The sequence below is a fragment of the Theobroma cacao genome, chromosome 3, assembly GCF_000208745.1.
Source record: "Theobroma cacao cultivar B97-61/B2 chromosome 3, Criollo_cocoa_genome_V2, whole genome shotgun sequence".
Classification (NCBI taxonomy): domain Eukaryota; kingdom Viridiplantae; phylum Streptophyta; class Magnoliopsida; order Malvales; family Malvaceae; genus Theobroma; species Theobroma cacao.
The window spans coordinates 1,816,543-1,832,456 of record NC_030852.1 but is presented as its reverse complement, the minus strand read 5'-3'; the positions used below and the strand labels follow the sequence as shown (position 1 = coordinate 1,832,456).

General features: G+C 30.9%; 1 protein-coding gene across 3 annotated transcripts; it reads right to left on the bottom strand.

Moving 5' to 3' along the window:
* On the bottom strand, window positions 11,832-15,077 carry LOC18604062 (uncharacterized protein At5g43822). 3 transcript variants are annotated; one of them, XM_018116921.1, is made up of 6 exons: window positions 14,768-15,077; window positions 14,551-14,669; window positions 14,145-14,324; window positions 13,855-13,911; window positions 13,263-13,327; window positions 11,832-12,303 (listed from the first exon to the last, which is right to left on the bottom strand). In XM_018116921.1, the coding sequence occupies exons 1-6, from the start codon at window positions 14,897-14,899 to the stop codon at window positions 12,260-12,262; spliced, it is 597 nt and encodes a 198-aa protein (XP_017972410.1). In that variant the 5' UTR covers window positions 14,900-15,077; the 3' UTR covers window positions 11,832-12,259. The 3 variants fall into 3 exon arrangements, with proteins under 3 accessions (XP_017972410.1, XP_007036444.2, XP_007036445.2); XM_007036382.2 differs by having other exon boundaries at window positions 11,833-12,238; XM_007036383.2 differs by lacking the exon at window positions 13,263-13,327 and having other exon boundaries at window positions 11,833-12,303.

The window sequence follows — 15,914 nt, the reverse complement described above, 5'->3', positions numbered from 1 at the left end:
GGCATGCAGAAGCTTCTTCTAAATATGAGCATGTTTTTGCCTTTTATCTGTTGTTTGGATTACATGCTTTGTTAATAAGATCAACTAAGTCTTAAACCATTATCCCTTGCCAAGACTAGGTCATCTTTTAAGCTCAGCTTGTACGCTGGTACATTATCAATTTTTCTTTAGCAGCCTATCAACATGTTACCCAGGAATCTATGAAGGTACCACCAGCACCAGCCTGGCTATTGGGTTGCCCAAGGAGGCATTATCCGAGTTTAACCACTCTGGCCTTCTGGAGCCAGTGGTTTCCAGTTTATGTTTAGAACAGATCTAGACTTAGAAACTGGAAGGGGGAAGAACTGGATGAAAAAATTCCAATGAATACTGGATCATATAGTAAGAAGGAATTTACTATAATCGAGGATGCCTTCAAAGATACATTTCTTCTTGATTGTTTTATTTCGACTAGCACAATGGCCCTACATGTGTATTTGCATCTATAGTTCTATTGGCTGATTTATTCCCTATTTCCCATTGCTTTAACCTCCCATTCCCGTGGATTGAGATCTCTTCCATTACTTTCCAATATATCCATCATCATCATTCACATTTGCGAGATCTAACCATAAATTGTAGTCCCAGATATGTGAATGATGATTAAAGGTGCATTGGAAAGTAGTAAAAGTTATGGAAGTGCCAGAACCCCATTCCCACCAGCCCAGAGAGTCAAGGAAAAGAAAAAAAAAATTAAAAAAGTTCTCTCTCATGTGTACTGTGTGCTTGTATATGCACAGGCACATGCCCCCACATGCACACCTTGATGCATTTTGCTAGGTCATGAGAAAGGCTAACAAGAGAATAATGGTTTTGAATACAAGGACATAAAAGGAATGTTGCAACTTGGAGGTATGCTTGATCAAGATTGTAAACATACGTTACTCGGATTCAGAAGTGAGTGTTGGGTATAAGGATCATTATATCTGGAGAGTCGGACCTCCATACCCATTTTCATCATATACGTGTCAAACAAGGGTACTTCAAGGAAAATGAAGTCGAAGCAACATATTGTTGAACAGCTAACAAGGATCGAGTAAGTTGAGGAAAAACAGGGATAATGTGATAACAAACATTTTCATCATTTTAAGTTCTTTGTAGGGAGAGGGAAGATGTTTACTGTATTTGGAATATGGTAGATCAATGAAAATGTTCCGGCTGGGATGTTTATGAGATGCTTGGATATCAATTAAAAGAACTGTTACTTATTTTAAAAGATACATGCTAGTGTGAAATTTATTGTCTGAATAATTGTGATAGGTGTTTGACCGTTTGATAGACGAGACAGAAAAGAAAGGACTAGTAAAGTTAGGATGATTTGGGCTTCAAATTCCCTGCACGGGTCCATTAGATATCGAATTATAGGAATGTGTTTAGATCAGACAAACAGCCATTCACTCCAAGTTGGTGGCTTTCGCAAGATTTCTCCGACAACATATCTGACCTGTCACATTTGTTTGCTCAATGCAGCTTTGCATGTTGAGATACAGAATGGGAATCAGGAGAACGAGAAACTAATGAAGGACATTGAAGACTTGAAAAGAGCAGTTCTTTCAACTATTGTTAATTGATGATTATATATCTTCCGTAAGTTTTTAGTATTCATTTTGAATATTGCATTCCCACTATTAGCCTCATCGCGTTTGATTCCGTGTATAATCTATGTATTGTTAAGAATGTGATATTATATGTTCAAAGTTAAATCATGTGATGTCTTCCTTGTACATTTCATCGCGCGCATAAGGAATTAAGGATATGGAGAGGGAGAGCTGAGCAGACACTTACAATCTTGACTAGCAATTTAGTTTCTTTTACATATATTTTTGTGGGAAAACAAATTAGAAGAAAATTTCTATATTTTTTAATTGAATTTGAACAGTTTCAAATTCAAACTTTATTTATGCTTATAATACTGTTTCAGTCTGCAGGGCACGTTAAACCTTATAGGCTCCAACCATTTTCTAAAGTCAACAGTTTAAGACATGTGGAAGAATTTGTCAGAATGTAATCAGAAGCATTTGAGCTCATTTTCTTATACCACAATTGGTTTTCTAATGTGTAGGTATCTCAAAACTTCTAAATAGAACATTGCCATTAGTTAGTTAGTTCATTCGCATTGATTTCTTCAACATTTGTGTAAAACCTTGGTTTTCCCTCTCCGTTTAAGGAGTATACTTTCCTGGTCAATTCTTGGTAGCAACTAGTTCTTGGCTTTGAGGCTTCCCAGTGACATCGAGGAAGGAGAGAGGGGTTGAACAGGTGCCAAGTGTGAGATTAAAAGTTCATATTATGACACGATGGTTAGAAAAGTTCCAGTGGGCCTCAATTTAGCATTAGGTATGGTGCATATGCTATGTTTCTTCTAGGCACCACCTAAATAAATTGATTGCAGATGCATGCATATATTGTTCAGATTCTTACTAGTTTTGATCTGATCTCATTGGATGCTTTACTTTGTTGAACTTTCCTTGCATCATGTGATTTCCTGAACCTCCTTACAACCAGTACTGACTATTTTGACTCATAGTTGATCTTGCAATTTGAGCAGCAGTAGCTCACATGATTTATAGACATTTTGTCATTAAATTCTTATGAAGCTATCCATTGACTGTACTGAAAGCTTGAGACTAGTGTACTGTGCTTGATTTAAGCAAGACACCTTCAAAATTTTACCTGTTATTTGAAACCCATAGAAGAAGAGAAGCTATCAACGTAAACTTTTGCAGTGATACAGAATTCCTTACTGATAAAGGTTGCCATTTGGTTATTTGGTCACATGTGTAGGTAGAGAGACTAGCTAGTCAAAGTTTGACTTCCAGGGTCGTAGCATTATATAACCACAGACTAGAAAGCTGTACACAGAAAAGGAGAGTTCCCTGATCTCTCTTCCAGGTTATGTGCTGTAAAAGTTTTCATATATGTTCAGTTCTGGCAGTCCCCAGTAGGAGGAGGTGGGCGGGCTCCGATCCATTCTGAAAATTTTTGTACGTCATCATCCACTGTATCTTGGTTTTGTCGCTTTTCCTTAGGGAACCGGCTTGATGCTTTAAATTCAAAGATAAACTTCATCTGCATCTGTATTTTTGGTGATTGTAATTTTTTTCACGTGGATAACTTCTATTTATACACGGATTGTGAGGATAGAATTTATTTATAGAATATTAATTGAAAAAAATTTAAGATCATAAAAAATATAAATATAGTTTCAATTAGCACTTTCTAGCCATAGAGCTTTTTGTGGATGGGTAGGGACAGGGAAACACAGTGAAAGGTCAATTTGTAAACTCTGCTTAAACTTAGATGACTTGAGGTTGTGCATGCTCAAAAAGTAGAAAGTTTTTCTCCTTATCATCATCACCACCACTTTATCTGAACAACAATTATTGCATATCGACTGTAGAAACTTTGACCCAGTGGCTATGTTTTTTGTTTAAGATTTGTGGGAGATCTGGGGGTTTGAACCACCCTCTCTCCTCCTAATCTTGCACATTATTGCCTCCCATGTACTTTAAAAAAAAGCCTCTTTATGTATTAGGTGATTTGATGGTATTTAATTTGGTTATTCAAGTGGAATTGTACTTGTTTGTTTTCTTGGCTGATGTCATTTCATTGCATAGAAGCTACTGCTATAATAATTTGAAATGATTGATCTTTTAGTTACATAGGACTAAAAAGGCAACTGTAACTTGAATCAGTACTTTTCAAGTGTTTAATTCTCTTCCAGGACAGTGCACGTCTCCTTGGCACCCAAAAGAGATGCAATCAATGAAGCAAAAGTGGTGGGAAAAGGCAGTGGAAACTGCTTCGCCCCCCCTTCCCTTATCTATCAAAGAATGGAAAATGATAGGAAGCTCCATCATTCAAAAGAAAGAAGCAAAGCTCCCCAACAGAAATAGAGGTGATGGTTAAACAAAAGAGAGAATGTGGTTCAAAACCATGTCGTAAGCTTAGGCTGTCGTCCATGTCACACACAACAGCTATGCCTGTCTCGTGAACTTCACGTGTACCCGGGCGACCCTCCCCGGACCATACAGCTGCGTCTTTTCCATTTATATATATGCATTGGATTGAACAAAAGCTCACTCTGGGTCCTCTTTTAAGATCAGAAATATTAACAAAAATTATAATTATTAAATAAAAAATAAAGCTCTTGCTTCTAGCTAAGCCTCTGGGGTCTTAATAGAACAGATTAATTAATCCTTGCTCCAAAGGTCTTTGTTTTTCATTAAGGTTTGTCTATCTTCACTTTGTGGGTGTTTGTGTATGAATAAACATTCTTGATTTATTAATTTTTAGAATCAAAGCTCAATCTGATTTCAATTTTTCTATCAATGAACTTGTAACAGGCTGCTTCAGGTGGTGCAAGGAATGAAAGGAGAAAAGGAGAAACAAGAAGTTAAGGTTGCAGAGTGATTTGCACACAATGTAAGGTTAGAAATTAGAAACTCTCTCTTGTGGGTCTTGACCCTTTGAAAAGTTGTCTACTTGTGCCAAATAACCCTTGATGATGACATCTCGGCACTGCCAGCCAAACTTTTTGTTTTTAATTCCCTTTTTTCGCCACCTTGAGATATAAAGTTGTTCCTTTTTTTTCTTTTTCATGGCAAAGAAAAAAGAAATGAAAAAAAACAAGATCTTAAAAATTTTTAAATATTCATGATAATGTAAATAAATTTTTATATTTTTATTTCATCTAATTAAGTTCTTATGTCGAAATCAAATAAATTTTTATGATTAATTATTAACTTAGTTTAAATATAATTTATTATTTTATGTTACGTGATTTTGATGTAATATGTTCATATGTTATAATTGATAATAATATAATATATTAATATATTATAATTAATGATGACGTGATATGTTAATATAGTAAAATAACATAATTATATAACATTTTTTATCTTCTACATCAGTATCATGTTGATATCATATTGATATGAAATGACAAATAGTATTTTAATTAATAATAATTTGATAACCATTAATTGTAAAAGTTTATTTAATTTAAAATAAAAATATATGAACTTGATTGTATTTAATGTAAAAATAAAAATTTATTTAAATTTTTTAAAATAATTCATTAATTTTTTTGTATTATATATATATATATATATATAAAACACGTGTAAGTGCATAAGAAATTGGACCAAGAAAATGTCCCTAGGCTTGCTTACAGATGTCAGAGAGATGAAGCATAAGTGAGAAAGCAGGGATGGGGAGTTTTTTGTTTGGTTTCTGAACATATTTCCAGATAATAGGGTTGGGGTCCAAAGTGCAGTGCCCGGTGAAAAGAGAGACATAAAACACAAACATATCCCTTTGTTCAACCACATTCGGTTTCCTTTATTTGGGCCCAGGTGGAGCCTCGACCATACCTTCTCCTCCCTATAAGAACACTCCCTTTTCTTTCCTGCTCTTCTAGTTCATGCAAACCTCTCAAAAAAAGAGAAGAGTCAATCATTACTGAAAGCTAAGCCCCTCATTCAAACTCCAAGAATGATCCATCCATCCAGCAGAGAGAACTGAGAGCAAAAAAGGTTCACTGAATTCTTGAAGCCAACCAATTAGAATTTAAAAGAAAAGGCAAATAAATTCCATTATTGACAAAGAAGAGATGAAGATGAAAAACTCTACAATTGGAGGGTCTAAGAGGAGGTGTCCATGCAAGGGAATTGGAGGGTTCCTTAGGGAAGAAAGAGGTAGGCTTTACATAATAAGAAGATGTATTATCATGCTTCTCTGCTGGCAAGACTGAAAATATATGGGGGGAGAAATTTGAAGTATCTCTACATGTGTTGCTGCTTGGAAGCTACCTGCTACTAGCTTTAGATTTTCTTTCCTTTTTTTTTTTTTTTGTTATATGTGTATATCAAATATAATGATCATCTTTTCTTAATTTTCTTTCACTATATATGCTCCTTTCCTTGGCTTCTCCTCCTCCCTTACCATAACAAGTTTTTCTCTTTGAAATTATATGGTGTGAATTTTGTGCTTGAAAACTTGATTCAGTGAAAGAATCTGAATCTTAAGTTTTATCTTTCCATCCCAGACCTACAGTTTGATCCTTTTCTTTTACTTGCTTGCATACTTAAGGATAGTGTTAATTACTTATTTCATTTCAACTTCTTATACTAGTCTTAGAGTTTTGCTTCTTAGCATAATTTCTCAACTTCTTATCAGCTTACTCATGTTTTGTCCAATTAATTACAAAAAAAAAATCATCTTATTTTCGGTTCTCTCTTTCCCCATTTACTTTTTTTTTTATTTCTAATTTTGACCCTTTTTTTTTTTTTGGGCTTGGTGATTCCTTAAAATTTCAGTCTTTCTGCACTGATGGGACTCCAGATCAGATCATGCCAGTGTGGTAATTCTTGAACATTCACTTTATGCAATGCATAAACTGTTAAATTTCAGTCTTGAAATGGGGTTTCCATCTTTGATTTGAAGGAAGCAAAATCTAATAAAAACCCTAAACCCAAAAGAAGAAAACTGATCACCCCGATTTATATCCAAGGGAAAGATAAAAAAATAATAATAATAAATACTAATTCTTGGATGTCCCTTTGGATGATGGAGAATAAAGACTGATGAAAGAGGAAAGTGGGATTGTATAATCAAAGTGTAATGATTAGTTTTAGATAATAACAGATTTCATCAAAGCATTAATTAATCCTTACCCGTGCTCCTACACAGATTCTGATAAAGTAGATTTTATTGACGGCATATCTATGCATGTGAGAGAATATTGTTTGTTTGGGATTTTTTTATATTAATTAATTATGTTGTAAATAGGTGTTATTTTTTGTTATTTATCTATCTTAAATTAATTATGATATTATTTTATGTTTCTTTGTTTTTGACTATAACGATTTTTCAAGTAAAAAGAATAAAATTATCCATCAAACAGAATTTAAATATTTTAAATATGATTAAAAATATATATATTAATGATACTCCCTCGAGAGGTGTCACACGACATGTGTTGAATGAAAAATTAATTCATCTTTACCTCGTATTGTCGCATGGGATACTCCGTACCAGCATAGAAGTTCCACATGGCATATCAAGTATACATTTCATCAAGTTTGTTTCTAACACCTTTGATTAATAGAGAAATGAAATAGACAATGAAATTATGTTAGGAGTATAATTTAACCGGGTTAACTAATTAATAGCACATTATAGTTTACCAAATTGATTAATATTAGGTAAATTGTAGTTGTTACATGAAGAAAAGAAAATAATAATTAGAGAAAAAGATGAGAAAAGAAAAATAAAAGAGAGGAAGAAAAGTTGTTTCTCCTTCATTTTCTTCGACAAAAAGGATCGCAAATAAAGAGAAAAAAAAATTAAAACATTTTATTATAATTAAGTGCATATGTATCTTATTCAAAGAGTTGGATTAAATATCGATTTTTTGATAATAAAAAAAATCCCATCTCCAATCTTTTAAAAGTTTTGAATTTGGTTTGAATTAATTTTATGAATTTGAATAAAGGAATAAACTGAATAATTTTTTTTTTGAAATGTCAAAGTGAATAAAATAACAATCGCATAATGTTTGAAAAAACTCATAAACTATTCAAGAAAATTTTAAATAAATTTTTATTATTCTATTACATTCAATTAAGTTCTTGTTTTTTTATTTTTGAACAAATATGCTTTTATAATTACGGGTTGACTAATTATCATTAGTTTAAATATCATATATCATTTTATATCTATATGACGATAACTTGTTAAGTGAAAAATATCATATTGCTATAACATTTTGTTAAATTAGTATGTCATGTTATTATCATATGACATACCAACATGTTATACATTAACGTCAAGCAACATAGAATGACAAGAAATATTTTAATTAATAATAGTTAGTCAATCATTAATTATAAAAACTTATTTGATTAAAAAATATATAAGCGTTTAATTGAAAGCAATAAAAGGATAATACTTATTTGAATTTTTTTAAAATAATTCAAAATTTTTTTAAATATTATGCAATAATAAAAGAGCATTTTGAAAGAAATAAGGTTAAAATAAATTAAAATGAGAAACACAATTAAAGAGTGAAATGTTTGAAAGGGAAACAATTTGGTGAGATATTTGTTTCACATCAAATAGAAAATCAACTAACCTGTGACGTTCACATGTATGTATGTTATATGTGTTCACTCGAATCTTATCATGACATAATTGATGTGTGATTGAAAAAACATCAAAGTCAAAGTGCTAAACTCAATTAAGGTTGGTCCAAATTATTTCAAAGAGAAATACATCATACGTTCATGTTTGTTACAATGTCATTATCATATCATTTATAAAATAAATTTTAAAATTATTTATTTTTATATATTTTAAATTTCTAATTTTATAAATTTACGAGATATTTTATGATTAAATGATAGTATATAATTATTATTTGTATATTTATAAAGGAAATGAACTAGCACGTGACATGCACATGTATGCCATTGCTTGTATTCACTTTGACATATAATTGATGTGTATTTATTATTTGGAAGAAGACAACATGGGATGTGATCAAATAATGTATCATGCCAAAAATGAGATCAAGTGACACGTGATATCCATATGGATACCATATGCATTTGCTCAAATGCTTTATAACAAATGTGACATGTGATTGACATTATATGGATGATCTGGAGCTAATTGTAATCACATATATGGAAAAAATCATCTTAATTAAGTCATACATTTTTTCTAATAAAAATTTATTTTGTCGAAAGATGTAATTCACAGGAACTTAATAATTTAGTCTCCGAAAAACATTTCGATGTAACAAAAATATGATATTTGGCATAATACTTAAAAAAAGTCTATGAACTATTTAAAAAAATTTAAATAATTGTTTATTCTTTTATTATATTCAATCAAGTTTTTGTATTTTTATTTTGAACTAGATAAATCCTTAAAATCAATTATTGATTAATTATTCTTAATCAAAATATCATTTGTCATTTTATATCACATGATGTTAACATGTCGTAATAGATGATGATGTAGTATACTAATGTGATATGATGATATAATCATGAGATATTTTTTTTCCTAATGTCAGCGTCATGTTAGTGTCAAATGGGTATAAAAATGACTAGTGATATTTTCATTAATAATAATTAGTCAACCGACAAATATAAGTGTCTATTTGATTTAAAATAAAAATATAAAAATTTGATTAACTATAATAAAAGAATAATAACTTATTTAAACTTTTTCATTTGAAAATCTTGAGTTCAAATTATAAAGAGAGAGAGAGAGCATAATTTATAGAATAACATACTTATCTCTTTTTATATAGCTTAAGATTACATACGACCAAAAAAATCATTTAATGATATATTTTTAATTTTTTTCATAACTAGTTTAATTTTAATTAATTTTTTGATAATATTTATATTACAGAGAATAATAATATTAATAATTATTTTCCAAAAATTAATATCTAGGATAATTATTTAAAATGCGCAATATTAGAATTTTTATTTCTTTATGCCACTAAAAAGTAAAAGGTGCTAAAAAGAAGATGAAAAATGGGTAAAGAAAAAGCGGAGAATGTGGGATCCAAATCACACGTCGGGCAAAAAATAACTAAGAGAACTCAACGTACGAATAAAAGCGCGTGTAGAACAACGACCAATAAACGAGCCACAGAACAGCAAACGCGTGATGCAAAATATTGAGAGCTGATTTGTTTTGCTGTCGAGGATTGTACTCTGTTGGAGGAGAAGTAGTTGATGGAAACGACATGACAGCAGAGAATAACAACCCCACGTGGAAATCTAATCCTCGGCCCCACAAAAATTGTCTTTGAATCCAAACATGGGTCCCACTTCCCTTGTCCCATTTCATAATCATAATTGAGACCCCCCCTCCCCTAATCAAATATGCTTTGAGTGGCTAATCATAGTCATTTTCATGAGCAAAGACCATCTGTTATTTTTCTCTAATTTTAAAAAATAGTTTTCTCCAATTAATCATATATTCATCTATCGATTTCACGATAATATTATATAAAAGTAACTGATACAAAAACTTTTAAATAATTACTTCGTACAAAAGTCAAATCAATGTAAAATTATTAATAAAATCTAAATCTAATTCGATGTAAAAACATTCAATTTGATTACGATATAACATGATTAATAAAAAAGATGATTGATTTTTATGCAAAAGTAAAGATATTTGTTTTAAAATCGATGTAATTATGCATACAGACATGATATCTAAATTGAATTTTCATATTGAATTTTAAACTCTAATCAATTTATATAGATGTCTCTTTTCAAATCATATTATATGTTGGAATTATCATTCTTAATCAACATTCATAGAAGATGGGAATGAACTCCCTCTAATCCTTTTTTGAAGGGAAGAGATTTGCCAGCTGACTTGAATCTTGGATCCCCAGCTTTAATGGCTAAGCTACCTACCAGCCACAACAAAATAAAAAAAAAAAGGATTGGTACAGGAGAAATATTGTAATAGCTGAAGGTCTGGATTAGTTTAAATATGATACGATAATTATGTTATCCAATTGAATGAGATAAAATGTTACGTATCTTATATCAATAAAAAATAAAATAAATCCTGTTTTTATAAGTAAAGAACTTTCACTTAAAAAAAATAACGAATACATGTCATATATTTTTATTATTCTTTCTTCTTATTACAAGATTTTTCTTTTAAAGTTGATATAAATGTGAAAAATGGCACTCTAATTAACACATTTGTTGGATATAGTACTTTAAGAATACTACTATTGTTTAATGTAGGAAGAAACAAACTACTTGAATCATTTGAAATTAGGGTTTCGAAAAGAGCTAATAAATCCAGAATTTAGATATAGAAATGGATGGTATAGAAAGTGATTTTCCTAATTTACAAGAGGCAATCCTTCCCCCTACCAACTTATTTTCTAATCTTCTTCTTCCTTTTCCTATATCTCATCTTGGGGAGGGGTTAAGTAGCTGGCTTGGTTGAGTTTGTGCATACCTATAACAGATCATAGCACACCCCCACCAAAAAAATTTTAAAAAAAAAAAGAGAGAATCTTAGCTTTAGATCAGTATAATGACAGTAGGCTCACTATGGCTATGAGAATCAACAAATTGACAACTCAGAAAAAAGAATAGAAGCAAAAGTTAAAAGAGTCAATGTCAACTCAATCAAAGCTTGATTGACCTGTTTTCTCATTAGAAATCATTGTTTGTAAATACTAGGAAATGACATTTGTGTAGTCATACCATACCATAACCTTTACCCTGATAAATTCTATATTAGAGTTAAACAGTTCAATGTATGAGTATCAGTAAGACCATGCCTGGCACAGAGAAAATTGGAACCATGGAAGATGGTCTGCAAAAAAGGAGTAAGCTTGGCAAGAGATTAAAGATGAGACAAATTCTGAAAATTTGCAAATTTTTCTTTTCCTGTTTTTCCTGAAGTTACCTTCTACATGGCTTCATGTAGCCTATGAGGAAGAGGATGATACAGTTAATTAATATACTACTAGTGTTCATTACTTTCTCATTTTTCTACCCTACTTAGCAAAGGGGTACTCTTGTTTTACACTACATCAATTTTTCTTCCCTTACATATATCTATATTTTCTACTAGTATTTTGTTACACCTCTTTTTTACTCTTCCAATCATGTAAAGTATAAATGCTAAAAATGAAAACTATAGTCAAGGGGAATAAAGTGTGAAAGTAAAGTCTAAATGCTCAAAAAGGGAAACCACAGTCAAAGGAAAGAGTGTAATGGGTGAATGTACAACTGTGATTGACAAATTATAAGCAAAACTCAAGGATCGAACATAAATACACTGCTCCATCAGAAAATGATGACATTTGGAAGCAATTTCATTCCAAAAGCTATCATTTTGCAAGCTTATATACAATCAGAAGTGAAGGCATTGCTTGAACTAATGCATTAAACATTTTAGAGTGCAAAAAATCTAGTCAGGATTATTCATTATCAAATGACTAGGATAAAATTAATGCCTTCACCTAAGGGAAACTTCCAATTAGCATACCACACTTGAAAATGAATGGAATGTAGGGGTGTTGATGCAGTCTAATACTTTCAGCAGCAAGAAACAAGCATGTTGACAAAACCAAGAGGTTTCAGTCTTCCCAGCACTTCAACAAAATCAGGGAATCCAAGGTTGTCTACAACAGATATAATTTAAATCAACATATCTCTTCTGCAAATATGATGTCAAGGATGTATTGTACTGCAAAGGGAGTTTATAATGAGCAGAAGTTAGAACCAATATGCCCAAACACAATATAATCAAACTGCAAAAGACCAGCGAAGAATACATCGGTAAACCACTGTTCTTTTGACGGACAAAAAACAGGAAGAAGACTGCTAGAAGATAAATAGATAGATTAAGACTCCTAACATTAACCATTGCTAGTATAGGAATCATTGCTAGAATAAGCGAATAATCGCAAATATTGCTAATATAATTTGACACATTCAAGCTACTTTCATATCATTCTGTATGTGCTTCCAGAAAAGACTAAACAGAAATTTTTTTCAATTCAATAACATGAATGTATTAAACTATCTTTTAATCTGAGTATAACTAATATTAATATCCATTAAACTAAATATCTATGAAAGGACTAATGGCTGCTAATCAATGAACAATGGCTTCACCAGGATCAAGGATTACTTTGAGAATCAGGCTCTGCTTCCGAATGCAAAGGAGAAATTGGAATTCTATTGGAGCATGCCAAACAGAAGATGTGCCTCCTACCATTCTTTCTAAAATCAGTTAAGATGCTTTGAAAACCCTGTTTTCTTTTTCGTTTATGTTTTTTGTAGCATCTTGACAACAAAATACACTTTGATCCAATTCTTGATTCAGTTGTCCATTATCTTGTGTTGTTTACTGGTCTTGGTCACATCAAAGGTGGAATGTGGATTTGCTTTACATGACAGGTTTTAGATGCCTTATCATGCTTTTATGGGAAGTTAACTCAATAACCCAGGAAATCCCAAAGGCAAGACAGAGCAATCTCCACCTATCAGCATCAATATCTCTTAAAAAAATATGATTTTAAGAAAATTGATTATTATTATAATGAAAAAATCAAATCATTTAATTAATATTCATTAGCAAATCAAGGTAACAAATGCTATGCACATACAAAATAAATCTAGCAAGCTTTATCCACAATGTACCTTCCTCTTTTACTATATTGGGTTGATCAACCAAAAGTTGCTGAAGTGCATGTAGATCACTGGAACTACAACGTCAAGAGAACAAATTATGATCAAAAAGCCTTGGATTGTAGAATGTATTAAAAGCAATTCCATTTTGTTAATAAGTTTTATATACTTATTTTAAGAAACCAAGAAGCAATTCTATATGTTTGTGCCAGAAAATGATGAATAAACACAGATTATTACATATCAAAATATAGACAAGCTAAAATAGGCTTATCAGACAAACTAAAATCTCATAAATATAATTGTAGAGATCTATTCCGAAGCACAAAGAAGAAATAAGTTGAAAAGTAGGGGATTTAAAGGTCACAAGGCAGATTCCTAGTTTTAAAATCCACCTCTCCCTAAGACACATTTGAAAAGACACCAAAGCAAGCACATGATCAAAATAAAATTTCTGATAGAATCATAGCCATATAATAACATTCATTGAGGCAATTTCAACAACATATTTTGTGTTTCACACAACTCGACACCTAAGCAGGATAAAGGACACAAGGTGAAATTTATTGAGTTTCTAAATTGCAAGATAAGGAGTTTTTCTTACTTTGGTCTCAAGGCAAGTACTGAAAGTGCGGAAACCAGTGATGATTTAAACAGGTACCTGGCAAACACAAAAAGGGAAATTAGTCATTTAGAATACATATTTTATCTTAACCAAAGTGTTTATCAACACAGCGCTTGAAACTTCATAAAGTAGAAAGTACAACCCTAATAAATCCACCGAAACATAAACAATCCCCAAAATATTACTTCTATCATACCATCAAAATAAAACAGAAAGCAGTAGATAAAAGCATTTTGTAAAAACTTTTGAAAGATGAAAATGTTCATTACTCAGCAAGGTGCATTTCATGGAGAAGCATAAGCCCATCCATGCAATTTGTAAGAGACGGTTTTACTCCAATTCTCTGCTGCAACAGTTTCCTGTTCATCTGATTAGAACCACCTTGTGCAAGCTGTTTACCGTCACGTTGAAGCTTGTCGAGGGAAAGAACAACAGCACGAAATTCTTCCCTGAAAATCATTTCAGAAACAAAGTTAAAACATAAAGACAATCTCTAGTTCTCAATGTTCATAAGGTTCTAGCTTTGATTGCAATTAAAACTTTGCTTGGTTTTAGCTTTTTCTATTTGTTTTTTTACTTCCCCAAAATTATATTTGATTAAAAGTGAGCAAATGATTGAAATGATTAAAACCCACAACCAAACAGAAACTTAACTGATTAGAGCTAAACACTTACATGGTATTCTTCATTAAGAGTAGAATAGTTTGCAAAGAATCCATCTGCTTTTGCAACACTGCAACTTCAATCCCTTGAACAGAATTTAAACTTGCATAGTTTTTTGAATTTTGAATAACCTAGTCACATAAAAGAATAAAACAAAACATTTTTAACTTTTATTTAAGAAATAAATAAAAGGGAGAGAAATTGAGCGATAGGTGAAGTTAAGTTAGACCTGTAATCTGTCAATGATGGAAGAAGCATTTCTAAACTGAGAAATCAATCGAGATTGAAGCTCATCCCATTTACTCAAATCATCTTTAGCTTTTCTGAATTTCTGCTGATATTTCTTTATCATTGCCTCCATGGTGGCAGCCGCTGGCGGCGGAGGCTAGGATCGAGGGAGGGCGGCAGCACTCAGCGAGGGGGTGGCTGGATTTTCGAAGGAGGGTTGTACGAAAGACCGGAACTTGGAAGGGATCAAACAGCAAAATGAAGAAAAAAGAAGGGAGAATATGAAATTAAAAAGAAATTCAATGTTATGTGAGAAAAAAAATTCTAATTGATAAAAAGAGTTAACAACGTTAGTGCCACGTGAGACATTAAATAATATTTAAGGTTTTAATTGATTATAATAATAAGATAAAGGCTCAGAACGACAAATTTAATTAAATTTAGGGATTAATTTAAATCTTTAAAAAATAAATCATTTAGGTTAGGCACAAAGATCATTTCTTTTTTCGGCTCACAAAATTATAGGTAAACATATCAACTAATTGAAGATTAAGTGGGGAAAAACCCACAAATTATAGGCAAAAGATACCAGTTAATTGGAGATTAAGAGAAAAAAATACAAAGAATTAAGGGTTCATTGGCAAATCCATGCAAAAGAGAATGAATTTAAATAATAAATGTTATTGACAAAAAAACAAAGAAAAATTTGTCATTATTTTATATTATCATGTCATATTAATATCATGAGATATTAAAATAATTAGTAATTTTTAAATATAATTTATTATAAATATTTATTTAGTTTAAAATAAAAATATAAAAATTTAATTAAACATAATAAGAAAAAAAGAATTTATTTAAAAAATTTTAAATAGTTCAAATTTTTTAAGTATTATGCAATATATAGTTGTTGTATTTTTATTTTGATTTATATACTTTTTATGAAATATTAGTAAACTAAAATAAATTAAAAATAATGTATTAGATCAAAAAGTTTATAATTTTGAAAATTAAAAAAAAATACACCATTCATTGAATATCACAAAAAATAAATATAATCTCAATATATTGAATATTATATATAAATATTTTTTTAGATTTTAAATACATAATATTTCGCGTCTTTCAAATGATACGTGTGATTTCAA